Genomic DNA, 23,197 nt, shown 5'->3' with positions numbered 1-23,197 from the left:
AGTCGTGAAGGGTAGAATAGGGAAATTCAAATAAGGAGATCAGATTTAGACATTGAAGAGAGGAGATTTGTAATAAGCTTAGTGGAGAAAACCAAAGGATCAGGTACTGAGACATTTTTGTATTAGGCAAAATATCTGACCATAGTAATTTTTAGAGGCCTTATTAAATCTCTTAACAGAGTGCTTACTTCATTGTAAGTTTAAATCCTTTAATCAAGGTAGACTTAATACTCTTGTATTGCTTTTAACCGAGAAGACCCCTCATAGGGTAGGTCATGAGAAGTGATCAAAATATATCCCTAATAGGTGAACTTTTTTGTTGCAGTAGTAAAGACTCTTGGGTGTCATCCCCACCCCAGTTTAGCCTTCACCTTGGAGGGTTTCTGGGTTACCAAAATCTTTGTGTTATGTGTTACTATTTTCATGGATAACATGGATAGTTGGATTCATTTCAGTTTTATAGTTCATGATTATATGACATATGATCTAAGATATATGAGATGGATTATGAGTGAATTTAGTTAATTTGTTATTTTGTTTGAGAGGCTAAATTTTTATAGATCTTGATTCACCTTCCCTCCCCTCTTAGTATCTTGTTTCCCAATAAGACTTCCAACAAATTTCAAGTTCATTGTCATCATCACTTGATGAGGAATAATTAGTAGGAATTTTCTCTTGTGAAGGTAACTTGTGATCTTCCTATCTTTTGTTCAACTATACATTTTACATTTTTTATAGAGTCATTTTGCATAGCTCATTAAGTACATTCATAATATCATTTGGTCTTACTCTCCCTTTATGATATGCACATGTATATTCCAAACATCTTTTTAATGCAAAAAAAAGCATCCATGTGTCATTTATTGTACATGGTAATACAGTTTGTATACTATTGATGTCCATTGTTGCATTGATAATTGTTCCTATTTGTCCAACTTGTGACCTTTTATGCCCTAGTTGCCAAATCTACACAAATACAATTTTCAATGACACTAATATTTCTTCAAGTTTCAAAAGTGTAGTTGTATGTTGTAGAAGCTTATTTATTTTGATGTTTTATGGGGTTGCATAGGATGAGTTTTTGTATTGCTTTGATTGTTTTACACAGAACTTGAATATCTTGCCACCTGACAACTGCTTCTATTTTAGTAGTAAAATAAACATGTGAAGATTGCATCTAGTGTAATATCTCTCATAAATTTCTTGAAATGAAGTTGTGTACACAAATTGTACAATTGTGCTTTGGTGTGTCTTGCATTTTTTGAAGGTAAGATTCTATTGCTATTTGTAGTTTCGTTGCTCAATTTTTTTTGGTTCTAATCATAGTACTTGCACAGGTCTATTGTTTCACTCTGCAAAGTGATTGGTGTGGGATTCTATTAAACGTAGTTGAAGGTTGCATGTAGGCATTTGTTTGTATGGCTTTGTTGTCAAAGGATTTAGTGAATTCATTTGTTGATGTCATAGAGAGACTAGCATGTCCATGTTTGCTAGCTTGGATAACTTGTTTAAGACAGTGGACATTACCTCTTGAGATTGTGTTAACCAATGTTGCTTTTGACAAATGTTGAGTATTAAGATCATTTGTCATTGTAATGTCTACTCCACGTATCCTATAGTGTGTATGTATATCATTGACCTTGCAATACACTATAATGAATACTTTGGATGGTTGTATGCACTTGCAATTTTCTCAACTAGATGTAATGATGGTTGCTGAAAATATTTTTATCTTCACTTACAAGATGCAAGAAAGCCATTTGAAATAAAAATTAGCTCCTTCAAGGTCACTTTTCTTGTATGGATCTTTGATCTTTGCAATAAAATTTTTCCAATTTGCAATGCCACAACTCATGTTGAGAACACATTCAATACGTGTTCATTTGCATTCCAATGCTTCTTTGTCTTAATGCAAAATCAAATTGGAGAATGATTGTGTTGTGTATCATCTAAAACTATGACCATTGTAATCATTGTTTGTCAAAATGATAATTACATTAAAAAGGCCATCACCACAATCTTATAGTGAAAATGCATTTTAATACAAGATAAACTTTGGAAATTGGAAAATTTGTTGATACAAAATCTGAGAAAATGCACAAGGAATACTAGAATTTGTAGGCAAGTGAGTCTCTGGTTAGAACAGGGAGGACTTTTTGTAGACAAGTGATTTGAAATGCCCATGCAGAGGGCCTTCATCATGGAATATAATAGAGTATGCATTCCTTTGTGAACCATCATTAAGTGAAAGTACTTTTATTTTCTCATTAAGGACCAGGCACATACTTGTATATTTAGCCATGTGGAGAGCCATTTAATATGAAACAAAACATCTCGAAGTCCATACTCATTACAATTGGGCCTAGGAGCTGCTGACAAACACAATTGACATAAGTACATCTCAACATTAGCTAGGCCATGCAATTCATACAAGGCTTGTGGGTCTAACTCATAATTATAAGAAATTAAAGCCTCATGATCATTATTATTTAGGCAAGGCACAAAATAGTTGATGGTTTCATTGCATAGTTTAGTGGATGTGTGTTACATATTTAACAAGATTTGAAAGGAGTCAAAAAGGCAATTTCCCACATTGTATGCTAGAGATTTCAGCCTAGACATGTTATTGTCCTCCAATACTTTATTGAGTTTTAATTATATCACATTTCTACTAACAAGTTCATAATTTTTTGCACCTATGATATGTTTCATTGGTTTTGTTGGTGGTAGTGGTGGTTTTAATTTTTCAATGATACGGGAAGAGCCTAACAATAAACAAGACAAATTGAGTGACTAATAAGTGCAGAGGGATAATGAAAGTTGAACTCTTATAGTTTGTAGATTGAATCTAGAGGTCCTATTGTTGGTGAATGGTTGATTGGTAAATATGAAAATTTTATCTCATGGATAGCATTTATAAGATGTATATGTGAATTTTGTAAAGTTGATGAATTTGTTATGAGAATTTAAAGGTTGATTTTACTATATATGTTTCAAACCCATCCATTGGTTGCATCTAGATGATATTGAACTATGATTATTACCTCTATCAAGAATCAAAAGTATCATGCACTTCTTTCATACTTCTTTCCAAATAGAATAAAGTTCCTTACCTCCAAGGCTACAACATGCATAATGTAAACCAAATTGCAACCTCATTATACACTCCTAAGTCATTTTTCACTAAAACACTTCCAACCAACTTAAGATACAAGGAAAAAGAAATTCTTTTAACTACCATGACAGGATTTTTAGCATCAGATAAACTTCTCAAATATAAATGGCACACAAATAACCAATGCTTTAACAATTGATATCTCCATTATATTAAATCTTATACCAATAAAAATGAATTGTAAGGCCTATCTTTAAAAACAATAAGGAATTAGAGATCTAAATTAGTTGTTGAGATAATATGAACAAAATATAACATGGGCTTTTATTATTGAATCACTACAAGGTATGAAATGGCATTTGATGCCATACCTAGTAGATGCATAGAGGATGCCCTGAATATTTCAAGCTATGATCACTATAGTCTCTTGAACTTCTATCAAGAATATCCTATAAATAAAAGGAATTTTACATCACAAGCCATCCACTTCATTATTTGATTCTATTTGGTACGTCAAGCTTAAGAAATCTTAAATTAGGAGTAGTAAAATAATGTACACAACTCTGATTATTATCATTATCCATATTCTAAAAAGCATTATAAATTTGACCTAGTTTTTTGATGATCTATTTATTTGATCGTTAGATTTAGATAACGGAATCTATTAAAAATAAAAATTAAGGAGAAAAAAGTTTCATTGTGGCTAAGTACAAGCTTTGGCGTAAAATGAATTCTTTTAGTGTGTTTGCAATTGCATAATTTAATTTAGAAATAATCACATTTATATTTTATTTTATAAGAAAATACAAACTATAATTGTCTCCACTTGAAATTGATTTGAAAGAAACAACTAGAATTAACTTTAAATTATTAAATTATAATTAATAGAAAACACTTTAGATTAGACAATCAAAATATTTAGAATCTATCAATATCTTCTAATTAAAAAATAAAATAATTATTTTCTTTTAAGAAAAAAGAGAAGCAAGATTTTATTAAGCAATCCTTTAAAAGTGAATCTAAAAGATGAATTTAACATACCTGGGACTCGGGAAGGGAAGTGAATGGCGGAGCTCTGCATCTCGACGCCGAGCTAGGGCAGTCGTGCCCTAGCTCATTTTTGTTCTTTCTGTGCTTGCATTGGCTGGGGGGTGCATCTGGTTGTGTGGGGGGGGGGGAAGAACAACCGCTGCAATTATTGGTGGACGCGGGTTTATATTTTCTTGGATGCATTTTTGAGGGTTTCTGCGTGGTCGATCTATAGGGGGAGTACCTGGACGGGGTGACTTGGGGTTGATTGTCCAATTTGGTGCCCAACGATGTCTTGGGGTGAGCCTTCTAGGGCTACGCCGATTTAGATTTGTTTGATGCAGAGGAAGTGTGTCCGTCAGGGCAGAGGGCGAGGATGTTCGATAATGCTCTCTTTTCTCAGAGGTCAGGAGCTACGAATTCGAGCTCGCTTGGTGGATCTCGGATCTTGAAGATCAATGGTTGCGTTGAGAGATGTAAAGAAAGACCAAAGCTGGTAATCCCTTTTGAAATGATTGCCGAAGATGTTGATTATTACTTGAAGCACTCGTTATATTGTAAATTTTTGGGATTAAGAGTCTCCCTGCAATTTTTGGAGAATTGGACTAGGAGAATGCGGGATCCAGAGGGTGAAATGGAGGTCTCCCTGCTTACTAATAACTATTTCATGGTTACATTCACATGCATGGCGGGTCGCAATAGGGTTTTTGAGGGAGGGCCCTATTTTTATAACCAAGTTGGGCTTTTTGTTAAGCCATGGCATGCAGGTTTTAATCCCTCTAAGGAGCTTCCAAATTGGGTGCCAGTGTGGGTACATCTACCCAGATTTCCAATAGAATGTTGTCGGGAGGATGTTCTTCATATGCTGGCCTTGATGCTTGGGAGGCCAGTGGGGCCTTCAACACAAACCCTTGGTAAGAAGGTAATGACTTTTGCTCAAATTTGCGTGGAGCTTGATTTGAGTAAACATTTGCCAGATGCGGTGGATATGTGTGCAAGGTCACACTCTTGGGTGCAGCAATTGGATTATGAAATGCTTCCTTTTCGATGTCGCTTGTGTCATGAATATGGGCACTTGATGAGAAGATGCCCGAAGGCAAAAACTGGGGAGCAGCAGTCTCCACCTCCTCCTGGAAATACCCCTAGTTTGGATAAAGGGAAGAAGCCTGCCTCTGGTGATGGTATGGATGTTGAGGGTTTTGTTCAGGTTAAGGCTCGTAACCAGAGAAGAGGTCAAAAGAGGACTCTAATGGAAAGACGGGAGGGGGATACTTTTAACAGGTTTGAGGTCCTTGATGAACTGGGTCAGCATGATGTCATTCTTGGTTTTACTAAGGTAGATCAGTTAGCGGCGGATCAAAGCCTGGCAATTGCCACTTCCATTCCTGTCCCAAATCTACAGGTGGAATCTGATACGCCTATGGTCATTGATGTGCATATAGGTGCCCAATTGGTTCATGAGTCAAATGCTGATTTAGGTCAGAGAGAAGAGGGCCCTGTTCTCTCTGCAAGGATGACTGCTTTAGATATGGACAAGCGTGGCAAGTCATCTTCCCATTTGGGTATCCTTCAGAAGGATGGCAAGAAGGGGGTTTTAGAGAAAAGCGGTAAGAGTGGACATAAGAAGGACTTGGAGAAGATCAAGATGGTTGGGGAAACTCTGGTGGAGTCAAGATCTGTTAAGACCCTGGATTCTCATTTTTCGTCCCCCCCAAAATGATCGTTATTTCATGGAATGTTAGGGGCCTAAACAGTGGCCCTAGAAAAAAAGCTGTTCGAGAATTGGTTAGAAGTCATTCTCCTGATGTTCTTTTTCTTTAGGAAATGAAGGTCTCTATTGAGTGCATGATGAGCCTGACACCTAAATTATGGAAGAGTGGGCAGTGTCAGTGCATTGGTGCGCAGGGCTCTTTAGGGGGGGTGGCATGTCTCTGGAACCCTCACAAGATTCATCCTTTATGGTGGTTATCTTTTAGATCCTCCTTATCCATGGTTTCTTTGTGCCCTGAGTCGGGGGGATCTGTTCTATTTACCAATGTCTATGCTCCTATTGATTTCCAAGGTAAACTTCTTGCATGGAATAATATTCATTTTGTTTGTAGTCAATTTCCTTACTTACCATGGATTATGGCAGGGGATTTTAATGCTATCCTTGATTTATCTGAAAAAAGGGGGGGCAATGCTAGACTTGAGCCCTCTTCGGTGTTATTCTGGGATAATATATTGGCACTCAATCTAGTGGATGTTAAACCCAACAATGGTCAATTCACTTGGAACAATAGAAGGGTAGGAGATAGATGTGTTGCTGAATGACTGGATCGGTTTATGGTTTCATGTTTTTGGGTGTGCGGAGTGTGGTCTTCCAGTTATGACATTTTGGATTGGTGTGGTTCAGACCATTGGCCCATTAGGCTTGCTATTTCTTCTACCCAGTTGCCTCAAAGGCCACCTTTCAAATTCCAGTTCATGTGGTTGAGGGACCCAGACCTATATGGATGTGTGGCTGAGTGGTGGAAGATTGGTAGACCAGCCCATGGTACAGCAATGTATATCTTTGTTAAACTCCTCCAGTTCACTAAATATCAGCTAAAACGATGGAATCGGCAATGTTTTGGCAATATCTTCCATGCAAAAAGGGTGGCTCAAGCTGAGTTGAATGATATCACTAGGAATATTAGGGAAGATGGGGTGTCTGAACATCCGTTAAGTGAGGAAGCTAGAGTCTTAAGATCTGTGGAGGAATGGGAGCTAAGGGAGGAAATCTTTTGGAAACAAAAGGCCCGGACTGAGTGGCTACAGGAGGGTGATAAGAATACTGCATTCTTCTTCAATTCAGTGAAGGCTAGACGACATGGTAATGCTATATCAACTTTGGTGAATGATAGGGGGGAGGTTCTTTCTTCCTTTTAGGATATCTCCAATGAAGCTATGCAGTACTTTACTTCTTTATTTAGGGAGGATTCAGAGGGGGAATCGATGGAAGAGGCTCAGGTCCTTTCCTGTATTCCTTCTTTGGTCTCTTTGGATATGAAGGAGCACCTTATGAGAGCCATTTCTTTGGAGGAGCTAGAGTTGATTGTTTTCCAGATGAAAAAAGGGAAAGCTCCTGGTCCAGATGGTTTTTTGATTGAGTTCTTCCAAGAATTTTGGGACATTATCAAGATAGATTTACTGGCAGTTGTTCAAGAATCCCAGAGGAATAAGCAGATGCTTCGGGCTTTAAACTCTACCTTCCTTGCTCTCATTCCCAAGGAGGAAGGGGCTGATCGGTTAAGTCACTTTCGCCCTATTTCTCTTTGCAATGTCATTTATAAAATTATATCTAAGTTGATTGCTAATAGGCTAAAAAATATGGCTTCCAAAGCTTATTTCTGAAGAGCAAAGTGGCTTTGTGGCAGGTCGCCAAATCTTGGATGGGGTGGTGGTGGCTACTGAGACTATTCATTCTATGGCCAAATCTAAAGACAAGGCTATGTTCATCAAGCTAGATATGGCTAAGGCATATGACAGGGTGCGTTGGTCATTCCTCCAAAAGGTTTTGGGTGCCTTTGGTTTTGAGAAGGATTGGATCTGTTGGGTTATGAGTTGTGTGACTTCAACCTCTTTCTCTGTTTTGATTAATGGGGAGCACTCTGATCTTTTTGGGGCCTCTCGTGGTCTAAGGCAAGGTGACCCACTCTCTTCATACCTGTTTATTCTTCTGGTAGAAGGTTTGGGTCGGTTGATAAAGATGAATGTAGTAGGGGGCTTCATTCAGGGCTGGCAGTGGGGAGGGGGCCTTCCGATTCAATCACACTTACAGTTTGTGGATGATACAGCTTTGATGGGTATGGCTACCATTTAGGAAGCTTCTAACATTCGCAGGGTGTTGGACGTCTACCTTACAGCCTCAAGTCAGCTAATTAATGAGGGCAAGTCTTCCATCTTTTTCTTCAACACTCTGTTGTCTATTCAAAGGAGAATTGCTCATATTCTTAGATTCCAAACTAGGAGTCTTCCATTTCTCTATCTTGGGATTCCCATTTCTGTGGGTAAACAGTCTAGGGAGTCTTGGCAGGTCATTTTGGATAAATTTTGAGCCAAAGTCACTCATTAGACCCATAGGTGGCTATCCTTTGCGGGTCGGGTCCAGCTGATCCAATCTGTGGTTCAAGCTCTTCCTCTATATAGGTGTATGATTCAAGTGGCTGCCATGAGCTTTGTTAGGGACTTGGATGCTTTAGCTAGACAATTTTTATGGGCTGGAAGTTTATCTACATCTAAGTGGAGTCTTATTAAATGGGAGGTTGTTTGTAGTCCTAAGCAATTCGAGGGTCTTGGACTAAGACAATCAATGCTAACTGGTACTGCCTTGGCGGCCAAATTGTATTGGCGATGGTGTGTTGAACAGGACTATGTTTGGGCTAGAATCTTGTCTCAGAAGTACTTTCCTGGAATCCCCCACAAGGATATTCCCTGGTATAGCCTTTATGGGAAAGGTTCGGTGATTTGGACCACCCTTAAGAGAGGGGCTACGCTCATTAAAGGTGGCCTTTTTTGGATATGCAAAAGTGGATCTGAGGCACATTTCTGGGATGATGCTTGGGATGGCTACCCTCCCCTGGTTGTTCAATTCCCTCATCTGCGCATATTGTCCCAGAGGTTTTCTAAAGCTGGACGGACAAGGGTGAGCGACTTTAAGTCCTTTTACACTCAGGGACAGTTGGTGGAGGCAAGATGGAAGAGCCCAGAGGAATGGCCGATTCTTGGGTTGGATATGGAGTGCACTGTACTACAGTACATATTAGCTGGCCAGAACTGTAGCTCCCTTTCAGCTGAGGATGTTTTGGCCTGGTCCCCTAACCCTAAGGGTACTTACACTGTTTCATCTGGGTATCAGGAGTTGCTTTCCCAACAACTTGTGGGAGTGGAGGTTCAGTGGTGGAAGAGAGTTTGGAATAAGCTTTCTTGGCCGAAGTGTAATTTCTTTATTTGGACTTTGGTCTGGAATAGATGCTTGACCTGGGACAATATCCAGAAGAGAGGTTTTTATGGCCCTTCGAGGTGTGTTCTCTGTAGCTGTGGAGAGGAAGATTCTAAGCATTTGTTCTTTCGCTACTCTTTCACTCTTCAACTTTGGCATTCCTGGTGGGATGTTTGGAAGCGGCCATGTATTCATGCCTCCTCCCTTGCGGAGTTCTGGATGAGTCTGGGGAGGCCCCCTTCCCTGACTCCCTTTTTGCAGGATGTTTGGTACGCTGGACGCATCTTCTTTTTATGGCAAGTTTGGTTAGAAAGAAATCGGAGAATTTTCCGGGGTGAAAAGTTGGGGATTCACCAGGTTTGGCTTAGAATTATGGGTATGATCCAGGAGTCTGTCAATGCTAAGAGTGAGTTGGTGTTGCCACTTGAGGAGAGCGATGTGGAGATGGCTGATAGGTTGGGAATACAGAGGTTATCTCGAGCTTTAGCCTGTGTCAGGAGAGGTTGGCGTGTGAAGCAGAAAGTCCAAAGGATGGGCGGGTGGCTGCCCCCCTCGGCTGGTTTTTTGAAAATTAATATAGATGGTTCTTCTAGGGGTAACCCAGGTCTGGCTGGCATAGGTGGGATTGGTAGGGATTCTTCAAGATTGGTGGTCTTTATTTTCTCGGCCAATAGAGGGGTGCAGACTGTCAATAGGATGGAAGGGATGGCTATCTTACATGCTTTGAAGCAGGCTTATGCTCTTGGATGGCGTAAGGTGATCTGTGAATCTGACTCTCAAGTTCTAGTTAATCTTCTCCTTGGGAGGCAGATCTCAGATGTCAGTTGGCAGCTGTCATTGATAGTGCAACATATATTACAAGTTAGCTCCTTGATGGATTCAGTGTCTTATGCCCATATTCCAAGGGAATGGAATAGGGCAGCTGATAGTTTGGCAAAATGGGCGTTGGAAAATATAGATGGAGGGATCATTGATGATTGGGAGAAGATTCCCACAGAGTTATGTCAATATTTGGAGAGGACTCTTGTTGAGGATGTTAGGGGAATTAGGGAAGGTTGATCAGCTTGCTTTTGTTTTCTGTGATTTCTTAGGGTTCCTTGGGCTTTGGCCCTCTGCTGATGTGTAATAAGTGGTTTTGATTGTTAATAAAGTTTTTACCTCCCTTTTTAAAAAAAAAAAAAAATCTAAAATATGAATGAAGAAAAAACTAAAAAAAGGAAGAGAATGAGAATTAATTATATAATCAATTCACCTTTAAACTTTTGTGTATCCGACATACTCATAGGCTTGTATGTATGGATGATGGTATATCATTGTGTGTGTTTTATGTTGTTTGGATCTAATTACCTTTGAAATATTATTCAATATAAATTGTCCATTAGATAACCCCAACAATTGCATTAACCAAAGCCCAATATGTATCAAAAACTAGATATTAATTTTAAAGGAATTCATATATCTTGGTTTTGTGACAAACTTAAGATTCTAGAACCAAGGTCTCCTATAAGTACAAGGCACTTCATATACTATGAAATCTAATAAGGAAATTGAATTGTTTCAAACACTATATTTGGAAATAAAGGCAAATCAAGGACATGTGCGATTGAAAACCCTAGATTTAGAGAGCTACTTAGGTGCTAAACCATACTATGAACATAATAGAAATTGGCTTACATTATTGATCACTACAAGGTATGAAATGACATTTGGTGCCATAGCTGGTGGACACAAAGAGGATGCCCAAAATCTTTTGAGCTATGATTGCTATAGTCTCATGAATTTTTGCGAAGAAGATCCTGTAAATAAAAGGAATTTTATATCATAAGTCGTTCACTTCAGTAGATGATTCTATTTGGTATATTAGGCTAAAGAAATCTTAAAGCATTAGTAGTAAAATAATGCTCACAAATTTGATTATTATCACTATCCATATTCTAAAAAGCATTACGAATTTGACCTTGTTTTCTGATGATTTGTTGCTTTGGTCATTATATTTACATAAGTGAATTTGTTTGAAAAAAAATGAAGGGGAAAATTGTTTAATTGTGGTTGAGTACTAGCTTTGGCATAAAATGGATTCTTTTAGCATGTTTGCAATTGCATAATTCAATTCAAAAAATCTCCCATTTATATTATATATTATAAGAAAATGCAAACTATGATTGTGTGCAATCAAAATTGATCTCAAAACAACAACTAGAATTAACCTTTAATTATTACATGAAAGATGAATGAAAGATGATTTTAAAATAAAGAAGAGAAACTGAGATTTAACAAGAAATATTAGTTAGATATTCAATTCACTTTCAATTTTTTGTGTATCTAGCCTATATCCCTCTTTTCGTTATCTTACTCTAAGCTCTACTTGGTCACACCATGTTGTTTATAAAATTGAAAATCCTAATTTTACTTACATGAAACTCATTATGAAATTGTATAACATTAGGCTTAATGAGAATTCTTCCTAATAGTAAACTAGTTTCTTTCTTTACCTGAATGTACACCCAATATTGGATCAATTCCTTTGTAGTTGGCATTTGTTTCAACTTTGAACTTTTTGCAAGTCTTTCACTAAAAGTTACATCCAGATCCCAAGAGATAGTGACACAAATAGACATCCCAAATTTTATCTAAGTTGAGCTACTACTTACACTTGTGAATAAGACTTGGAACTAGAAAAATATTATAGGTTCATCCAATCAAGCCTATGCTAACAAAAACAAAAACTCCAAATATATTAGAAAAATAAATGACATACACATGCATGAAAAATTTGACCTAACTTGGCATATTGTGTAATCTGGCATTTATGTTTTGCATGAAGGCGACATTGGCTTTTTATGGTTAATGATTGTTGTTGTAAACCTAACCTTTACTAAAATTCAAGAATTTTCACATTTATAATTTTTATAATGTACAATGGATAAAGGAAAGATAATGAATAAAATTATTATAATAAGCTAGCATTCTTGCAACATTATATTGGGAAGCATTCAAGAGAGACATTTGAAATGGAAAGTAAATATTGAAAAAGGAAGAAAAAGATAGTGACACAAATGTATGTCCCAAATTTTTATTATCTCAGTTGAGCTACTGCCTACACTCGCAAATAGGGTTCAAAACTAGAAAGATATTACAAGTTCATCCAATCAAGCATATGTTGACAAAAACTAAAAGTTTGAATGTAGTAGAAAAATAAATGACATATACATGGGTGGAAGCTTTAGCCTAACTTGGCATATTGCAAAATTTGACATTTATATTTTGCATTAAGCCAAAAGGAAGAAGAAAACCATTTAGAGCATTGTGCAAACCAGAAACATAGGGCTTCACTTTTGTCAAGTTAAATAAAGAAGCACATAAAAACCCACTACAAGGGAATGACTAATGGTTATCATTTCCTAAATGTAATCAAGCCATTTCCCAACGCTTTCTCAGTTGAATATTTTTTATTTTGGAACAACCCACATTGGAAAACAATATCTCGACAAATAATGTGGCGTGAGATGGAGCGATACAAGCAAGCACAATAAATTTGGGAAGAACATAAGACCCACAATCAAGAAAATTGAAGGGGGAAAAGACAAGCGAGTACATTAAATTTGGGAAGAACATAACACTTGCAGTCAGGATAACCAAAGGGGAAAAAGAAATTGAAATCTGCAAATTCTATTTAAACAGGGGAACAAGGATTTTGTTTTTCATACCTCTGAGTGTTGTCCAAAATCATGTGGTTTATATACTTATAACCCATATGTTCTTCATATTTTGCACAAGAGAAAGTATTCATAGGTGGTTTTTTTGGGAATAGATCTCCTTTTCTAATCATTGTAGTGATCAAGATCTTTGCATGAAGCTTAACAAACAATCAAGCATCACACCTGCATGAAAGGGAAAAAGCCCTACTCACCAATTGTTGTTTTTGATCTTCCCATAGCAATGAATGACCCAAGACTTTAGTACTTCTGTAAAACATGCTAGCCATGTAAGCAATCTACAAGAACCCTAACCCCAAGGGCCCTACCTCAAATTTTGCCTCCTCTCTTGCATTGGTCTTTGTGAAAGTGTTAGTCTATAAATGTCGATCATTTTCATCAATCTAAAATAAACATTATTGAAAGTGGACATTTTATGAGGGCAAAGAGGCTTTCTGATTAGCTGTAGAAGGAAACTTTAATCACTCGTTAAATTGAAGCCCTCGAGAATAGTTCTATGTTTCAATAGGAACTAAGAAATGATATTTTGATAATTGTCGATCATTTTTATAAATTTAAAAATAAGTATTATTGAAAATGGACATCAATTTAAAAATAAGTATTATTAGTTCTTGCCTTTGAAAGGAAAGTATCAGAATCATTCAATTCAAATTTTTAGTTTAATTGACCAATCAACTCATAGGATTTAAAAGATTAAAATAAACTTCAAATATTTATATCTTTTTTGAATTTTTCATTATTTTTTAAATTACATTTTTCATTCATTCTATTGGACCATACTATTTTTGGTAGGGGTAAAATTCAATTTTTTTTAACAAAGATACAAATATTTTCTAACACATTTATTATGCATTAATGAATGTATTAATTACAATTTTATATTTTTCACATTTGTGACAAGTGGATTAACTTCTCAAGTTTTACATTGATATTTATTTTTGTCATTTGTAAAAAAATACAAATATTTTCTACCAAGTCTATCATGCATTAATGAATGCATTAATTACAACTTTGCCTTTTCCACATTTGTAACAAGTGGATTAAATTTTTCCAAAAAAAAAAAACATTTTTATCTTCCACCTCACAAATAAATATCTAATCAATATTAATTATCACTATCTATTTTTCTAAATATAGAGTTAAATGTTTTATATTTCTTATTTTAAATATATTGATTAGTTTTACATTGATGTTTATTTTTGTCATTTGTAATTTAAAAAAAAAACAATTGGTAAATGGCCAAGGCCATGATAAATTTTATTAATTAAAATGGTAAATTACATAAGCTTTCTTTGTTCAAACGGGCACTAGTAGGAAAGAATGGAGAAGAAAACCTCCAGTCTTGCTCGAGACAGAAGTCCTATATTATTACAAATATTAAAAGGGGCATACCCCAGTGAACTGCTATCTTAGATAATATTATAATTAAATTACAATCAATATAGGGGCATACCCCTAAAAATTATAGTTTCCTCGGATCTTCGGATGCTGTTGCTAGATAATTAGACCAAAATCAAAAACCTCAGCTTGCTATGGGACAAATTTACATAATACCTAGCTAGCTAGCTAATCATAAAGCATGGTTAGTTATCAAACATAACTATAACAAGGAGAATTCTACCAAGAATTTAGAATAATTAAGTCCATCCTTGCATAATTTAATGAGAATTAACCCAAACATTTAGATTGGTTTAAGAATAAAGCAGGCTGAGAATACACAAAGGAGAGCAAAATAGGAACAAACTGCTGTTTACTCCATATAATCCCATAGGAAATGATAGAAGCAAAAAAGGATTAACCCTAAAATCTTTAACCTAACCTATTGAAAGTGTTAAATTAATTAGAATATCTTCATACGAAAAATAGGAACAAACCTAAGAAATCCACACCATTAAAACCTTATTGTTAACCTAATCTCTGAAATACTAATGATAAATTCACAGAAAGATTACCTACAGAAAAAATCTCTCCTATGCCATTCCAATGTGCCTTAACATTGTCACAGGCTAAATTACACCTACAAATCTAACTCGAATATCTTCTAGACTTTTAACAGTTATTAGAATCAAATTATAGTAACTATACACATTCAAAATGGGAAGGCTTAAACTAGGTCCTTATATAATAGAGTATATTGAAAACAAGAAATGTGATTGCAATAAAGGTAGCCCCGACCATATACATACCATCCCTAATAACAATACATGAATTTAAAGCCATGAGATACATTATAAACATTCTAAGCCGAACCAAAATGTGTCATTGATATAAAATAACGAAGAAGCTGAAACAGAGTATAGTGAGATACCAATTTTCAACATTTTGATAATATATTATCAGATCACTTCTGCCTATGTTTCAAATTGTGATCCCAAATTAAAATTTATGACCTCAAAGCACCAATATATAACTATATGCAATGTGCTTAAGCTACCTACCTTGTCTAGATGCTAGTAAAACATACCTTTAATAGAGCTAAACAACAAATAAGCCAATCTCTAGACTACTGTAATAGATTTCTCCCAAAAAATGTGAACACAAGAACTACAAGAAAACTAGACCAATTGGCCATTACTAGTCTCCAAATCTATAATCACATATCCTTGCTCTCATTTGCAAGCTACCGAATGATGACAAGTAACCAATGATCCAATCGAGGAGAGCAGGGGGATTAAATCCTTTAATCCTTAACCACATAATTACACCCAGATCCTTACCATACAAAAAATGAAAACCAAGAAGGCTAAAGGAGGAACTACATATAAAACCAAATCGAACTAGCCAAAGCCTCAACATATACATCAAAACCATTCAAACATAAATTTTGGAAATCTAATCAGACTAAACTATACGGGAAAATTGAACAGACCCATAATAAATCACATTTCATTAATCTCGAACCCTAAATAAGTTCAGTAACTCAAAATCTAACAGTGTAATATTGCAAATCATATTATAAGGGCATCCATTTGAATTTCCAAACATCACATGCTAGTCGTTTAACATCATTTAGATTGATATATAAGATACTATTATTTCATATGTAAGGAGCTACATACTACTAATCAAAATCTCCTGAAAGATTGAAATTGTCACCAGCCAATACCATGCGTAAATGTATTGCTACTAAAACCCTAAGAGTACCAAAATACATAAACACTAATTTATATTACAATACTCAAAATTTTACAACCCCTTTCTAAAACCTACTTCTTCCATGTCACCATGATCAGTTCTGGTACCTCATTGGAATCTTCTTCAGTGGCATTGGGTGGTAATTCGAAATTAACCTTCATCCTGCTTGTCTTCTTGGAGTTGAGGGTACTAAATTCCAATGCATTTAGGTCATCAAACACCACACTTGGTTTGACATAGGCATTGAACAGAGTGAGATAGCTAATTAGCCAATCTTTACCCTCATCTGCGATAATTTTCCTCCATTGAAGCAAGAAGTGGATACTCGCTTCCATACGGGGCCACTCTTTGTAAAAGGCCAAACTTTCCCTCACAATCAGGGATTGCCACCAAGGAGCTATGTCTAGATCAACTGCACCTAGGGGGAGACTCATGTACTTCTTAGGAAGGGGAATTCATAACTTCTCATCTATACTATAAACTGCCTTCTCAAGCCCTTTTCGCCATACTGGGCTGAATATTTCAAAGCACAACTTAACAATATCCCCTTGACCAACCTTAGCCCTCATAGAAATGCCTATGAATGAGCCTATAATATTGCTATTTTTCCTCCACATAGAACTGCCATCAAAAGTGCTCTCACCTATGGCTCAGCTCAGTGCGAAATGGGTCAAATCATCAACAGGTTTGAGAAAATGACTCCATCTTTCAGGTTTTACCTTCCCCAGGAATGCCATAGTTCTATTTTCAGATGTGTGGAAGACATGGACATTGGTCTCCATCAGCAATATAGGGAAAGACACCGATTCTGGAAATAATCTACAACCAACAAACTAAATATCCTTGCCATGATTTTGATGTTGAAGCCAACTGTTATCATCAAGTTTCGACTTCAACATGTGCTGTCGTTAAATGCCCTTAATCATAGTCATTCTAGAGTACTCTTATCTAATCATGACAAATATTGATAGATCAACACAAGTTCAACCCAAAAACTAAATATGGTAAGAACATCAAGGTAAGGGGCGAGTCTACTAAGTTGCTAATTATAAAATGGACATCCCACAATAGGCCCCCCTTAGATAGAGAAAGAGTGAAGACCTAACTAAAAATAGACATAGTGAATAAGACCAATCATAGATTCCACATCCAATCTATATTCAAGGGCATTCAATTACTAGGAAAAAGTGAGGGTATATGCCAATCCTAACTTCTTGACCACCCACATTAAACCTATCTCAAATAACCTTATATTTCCTATGCAAATACTCACCATTGTTAGCTAAATTGCATTATATATTAGATCTATACCTAGATAAACCATAAGGTCCTATCGTCTATTGTAAACTAAAATTGAATCACCATCAGCTCCCTTATTTGCTAACCAATCTGCTTTTTTATTTCCTTCTCGAAATATATGACAAATTTGGAACTCTTCAAAACAATCAAGGCACATCAGAACTTCTTTAAGTTTAGAATTAAGGATCCAGTTAGGTGTGTCTTGCTTCCTTAATGCATTCAGAATAATCTGAGAATCTCCTTCAATGATGACCTTAGATACTCCTAGGTTAATACAGAGCTGTAGACCTTTATCTAATGCTTCCAATTTTGCCAAATTATTAGAGGTAGGAGGAAGGGGTGATGCTAACTTTCCTACCCATTTGCCAGAATCATCATTTACTATGCAACCTATACCAGCCACTCCCGGGTTGCCTCTTGCTGCACCATCAAAATTCAGTTTAAACCACCCATGAGGAGGAGGAACCCATTTACAGTTAGCACACGCCTTTTATTTTTCTTCAAATAAACAAGGGGTGGATTAATAAGTTTGGGCCAATTCTTTTTCATAAGCCCTTCCCAAAAGGAAAAGGACCCTTCTTCCTTAATAGATTTCCTAAGGTGAGAATTCAACGTCTCCATAATGGACACTTCTAATTTTAATAGAAATCTTTCTATGTTCATATCTTTATCCTGGAAAACATGATGGTTTATTTCCTTTCACAATTCCCACACAATGATAGAGGGACTAAAGTTCCAAAGCTTAGAATAAATCCCATAATCCAGGTTTGTGGGCCATGAGAGGATGAAAACTTGAAATGAATTTGGCAATGGTGTAAACCACATTCACCATGATCTAGGCCACTCCCAACAGGACTGTGCAAGCAAACATTTAAAAAATAGATGGTCCACATCTTCATTGCTTTGTTTGCATAAGACACACCAAGAAGGGCCTATAATACCAAATCTAGAAAGCTGATTAGCAATTAGAACTCTATTTTGAAGGGTAAGCCACAAATAGAACCCAACCTTCGGAAGACAAGCAACGTCCCAATAGAGTTTAAGCAGCAGCTCCACAAGCTTCCAACTCTGAGATTGGACTAAGGCCTTATAACCTTGTTTCACACTACATTTACCAACCTTAGAGCCAGCCCAAATTAGATTATCTAGTCTTTCGAATTGTTTAATACATCTTTCTGAAACAATCTTCTCAAAAGCCTTAACTGAGTCAGGATCTAAACCTAATCCATCAACCTGATGCCATCTCCACTGCTGGATCCAATTAGAAGAAAACTTAACTTTATAATCCTTGACCTTATCACCCCATAATGATGTTAACACAATTTTTAGCCTATCATGACATGGGGAGGAGGGGATCGGAGGGAGCCCATCCCAGGAATCTTCCCAAAACAATGCTTTATCCCCCAACCCTACATCCCAAGTCAAAAATTTACTTATCAACTTCTGACATTTAGACATAAGATTCCAATATTCTGACCCTTTTGGTAACTTGTTCATCCTAAAAAGTGACAAAGGATCAGATGGGTCAAGATATTTTTTATAGAAGATCTTGGTCCATTTGTGATTATTTTTCATGTATAACCACCAAATAAGTTTGGCCCCCAATGCTTCATTTTTCTACTGAGGTTTCTTGATCCCTAAGCCCCCCAATTCTTTCAGTTTACATAAATTATCCCATTTAATAAGAGCTAACTTCTTATTATCATTCCTATCATTCCATAGGAAGTTTCTAAGTTTGGATTCAAATTTCGTAGACATCCAATTGGATAGGGGAAGACAAGCCATAGGAAAAATTGGGATGGTTGAAAGAACTGAACTAATCTTAATGATTTTACTAGCCTCTGAAAGCCACTTATCTTTCCAACATTCATCCATCCATCTTCTCCAACGTCTCCAACCATACCTTATTCGATTTCAAGCCCTTTTCTAGAGATACCCAAATACTTGCACAAGAAAAGCCCCTTTTTGTAGCCCATAATCTTACATATCTGGTCTTCCAAAACTAGATTAGTATATAGAAAGAAAATCTCTGATTTTTCTCTGTTCACTTTCTGTCCAGAGGCATCCATGTAGGACTGAATGATATTCTTAAAACCCAAAGCCTCATGGATGGAACTTTTTCCAAGAAGAATTGTGTCATCTGCATACTATTGGTGCGTGATGTTTGGAAGATTTCTAGTTACAGTAATACTGGAGATTTCCTGATTATGGTATGCATCAGAAATCGCTCTACCAAAGGCTTCTGCCATAATAATAAAGAGGAAAGGAGATAATGGATCTCCTTGTTAATACCTCTAGAAATTTTGAAGAAACTCTCAGGTGTACCATTGACCATAATAGAGATTTTTGGCATAGAAATGAATTTAAAGATAAGGTTGATCCATTGATGAGAGAAACCAAAAGCCTTGAGGACCTTGCATAGGAAATGCCAATCAACCATATCATTAGCCTTTTGAATGTCTAATTTCATGGACATGTAGGGTCCTTTGTCTTTGGAAGTCGAGTGAATAGTTTCTTGAATAGTGAGAATACCATCCAGAATAGATCTTCCAAGGACAAATCGTGTTTGTTCTTTAGAGATTACTTTTGCCAAAAGGCCCTTGAGTCTATTTGCCAGAATTTTGGAGAATATTTTATATATCGTATTACATAAAGTGATCGGGTGAAAGTCTCCAAGATGTTCCAACCCATTCTTTTTAGGGATCAGAGTCAAGAAGGAGTGATTGATCTTAGCCAACAAGGAATCTCCCTTCCTAGACCCTTCAATTTCTTTCCATAAGTCTTCCCCCAAAATATCCTAGCATTTTTGAAAGAAGAAGGCCTAAAAACTGTCAAGTCTTGGAGACTTGTCTGGAGTCATGCTAAAGACAATAGATCATACTTCTTCCAAAGTAATAGGTTTATTAATATTTTTATTGTCTTCAGATGTGATCATTTTAGGGATATATTTGAGCATCTTGGATTGAGCCTCCTTATTTGAACCTTTGTAATTATTCAATACTTTCTGAAAATGAGCAACTAACGTGTCTGCTATTTCTTGAGGATTATCCGTACGAATACCTAGTTGATTAGTGATCCTAGTGATTTTATTTCAAGATCTATTATATATAGTTGAATTATGAAAAAAAAATTGTGTTTCGGTCACCCTCATCCAGCCATTTTTCCCGAGATTTCTGTCTCCAAAAAATCTCTTCTTTGGAATGGATATCTTCCTGTTTTGCAAGAAGCTCTTTTTCCAAAGAGTAACTCTCATAATTCATGCCATGCTTTATGATATCTTGATTCAGAATTTTCAACTTTTCTTCAATTTCCATCTTTTCTCTAAAGATATTATTAAAATGTTCTCTGTTCCACCTTCGGATATTTTCTTTTAATAATTTTAATTTAGAAATAAACATAAACATCTTTGACCCTACAAAGTCAGCTTACATCCATCAAGTCCTAATGTTCTCAATAAACTTTGGATCCTGAAACCACATCTTTTCACATTTGAATGGATTTCTGATTGGTTTCAAGGGTTCCAAAAACTCCAAACAAACAAGGAAATGATCCGATCCTGCATATGGTAGGATGGAGGACTGAAAGTTTTTATTACATACTAATTGATTTCCTAAAATAAAAAACCTGTCAAGTTTCTCCGCAATATAATCTAGATTCTTTCTTATGTTATTCCATGTAAAAGAGCCATTATTTAAAGGATATCAATCAAACTATGTTCATCTATCCATGCTTTAAATTCTAAGGAGGCGAGAGTGAGGTATTGCAGATCCCCTACCTTTTCATCCAAGCTTATAATGGTGTTAAAATCCCCACCAATAACAATCTGACTATCTTTATATTTCAGAAGAGTAGAACTTAATTCATTCCAAACATCCCTCTTCCCTATAGGGCTATTTGGGCCATAAACATTTACTAAAATAAATTTCAAATTTGATTTTAAACTTTGCACACTGGCACACATCCAATTGCAACTATGTTCTAAATAATGCAAATCTACTTTCTTAGGATTCCAAATTAAACCTAAGCCACCAGATGCTCCCATAACTTCGAGAAAGACAGAATCCCATACTCCTAACAACCTATTAAATTTTGAACCATCTGACAGACTTAGTTTTGTTTCCTGAAGTAAAATTATGTCTGAATTAAATTTATTTAAGTATTGTTTAATTAACCTTTTTTTGCTAGGGGCATTTAGGCCCCTAGCATTCCATGTAGTAATCCTCATGATGCCTTGGGAAGGCACTTCCCCTTCCCATTGTTGAATAGATCATCAATTTTTATCTATTCTCTACACAAACCATCAGATTCTCTTAATTCCTTCAAGGTTTTCCTACATCTTTTTCCTTTAGATCTGTCGTATCTTGGCGAGCTCAGTCCTTCTTGATTCATATGAATCCCAAAATCCTACTAGTAATTATTCGGACTGTGAGGTGAAGAAGTCTTGAGATCCCCTACACTGTCAAACTCCTCCCATTCCATTTCACTAAAGACCTTATTCTCAATACCTCTCATGACCATTACCACCGAATTAAGTTTTGATACCTGATCCAAGCTTGGGGTGTTCATTTTTTGATTTACTTTTGATCCTATCCCCATCCTTTTCGACTGTCTCAAAAAGTTATCCTCTACTTCAATTTTTAATAGATCCCTTCTAAGATCTTCCATAGTATAGTCTTTACCTCCTAATTTGATAATTCTTTGAATCAACTTCTCCTTCTGGGAGGTAGAGCTTTTATCTATGTTTTCAACGCTAAAAGCCTAAACAAGTTCCTCAGAAAGCTGTTCTAAATCCTTATCATCTACACTAGGCACTTCCACCTCTATAGGGGAATCAAGTTCCTTGTTCAAAAAATTCTGAACATCTTTAACAATGGAGCTTTCCATGTCTTTAGCTTTATCCTATGTATCTAACTGAATACATTCTGGAGTAAAAGGAGAAGTAATATGTTTTTCTGGAGTCTGCTAGAATTTAGAGGCAACTCTAAATCCTTTAGTACTAGGAGTAGATAGCTCCATTTCAGCATCTATAACTGGAGCCTTCTGCTGAGATTCCTGTCTTTCCTCTTTAAAAGAAATATCCTCCGCCCCAACCTTTTATGCATAAAAAATAAGAGAATTTTCAGCCTCAACTAAATCAAGATTCTTTGGTAATTCTACTAGTCTAACTTGCAATTTTCCTGAATCCTCTGCTCCTGTGTTTACCTCTCTTTTCTTACTTAATATCTCCTTGCTTTGATCCATATCTCCTTTTTGAGCTATACTAGAGGGGGAGACTATTAGAGCACCCGTGGTGTAACTTGCTGTCTTATTCTGGTTCTCTTGTGCTAGGAGATTCTCTGTGGTGTCTATTTTAGAATCAAATAGTAAATGGTTCTCCATTTCCTCATTGAATTTTCCTTTATTCTCCTCATCAAGTTTTGTTTGAATATTGCCTGATATATTCTTTTGTTTTGCACCCTTATTTGTATTAATTAAGATTGGTGTGGAAAGCTTCTCTGAACCTTCAATTACTCCGTCCCTATTTATTTGTTGTTGTAGTATAGCATCACCATGTCTGTTTCTACTTGTATCATTGCTAGTCTTATCTGCTTTCTTTTCCTTCTTTCCTCTATGCTTTTTGTGGGACATACCACCCACATCCAACTCCGTTTTATCTTTAGAATTAGCTACTATTCCTAATTTAAGCCTTCTTTTATCTGTTAAACGCTCTTTTGACCTTTTGCTGATTGTATCTTCAATATAGAGCAACTCTTTCTAAGGTTCATGATTTTCCTAATTCATTGTTGGAGTTCTCTACCCTTTGTGATCCCAGTTCCTTTTGTTCTTCATTATTCTCATCCATGGAAATTTACTTCTGAAATCAGAAGTGAGAGGAAGGATCTTGGGTCTAATTTTGTGGAGGTCATCAAATTTTAAGATATCAATAATTTTTCTTTTATA

At 36.1% G+C, this 23,197-nt stretch overlaps 1 protein-coding gene across 1 annotated transcript; it reads left to right on the top strand.

Annotated features, from left to right (window-relative positions):
• Positions 1-6,469: 6,469 nt before the first annotated feature.
• Positions 6,470-7,054, top strand: LOC149547640 (uncharacterized). The gene has a single exon (XM_089794162.1). It carries the CDS (start codon positions 6,470-6,472, stop codon positions 7,052-7,054), a length of 585 nt encoding a protein of 194 aa, XP_089650288.1.
• The last annotated feature ends 16,143 nt before the right edge of the window (positions 7,055-23,197 follow it).

This window comes from Cupressus sempervirens, chromosome 7, assembly GCF_028749045.1.
Source record: "Cupressus sempervirens isolate cs-2001-9-10 chromosome 7, ASM2874904v1, whole genome shotgun sequence".
NCBI lineage: Eukaryota > Viridiplantae > Streptophyta > Pinopsida > Cupressales > Cupressaceae > Cupressus > Cupressus sempervirens.
This window is presented reverse-complemented; position numbering and strand designations above follow the sequence as displayed.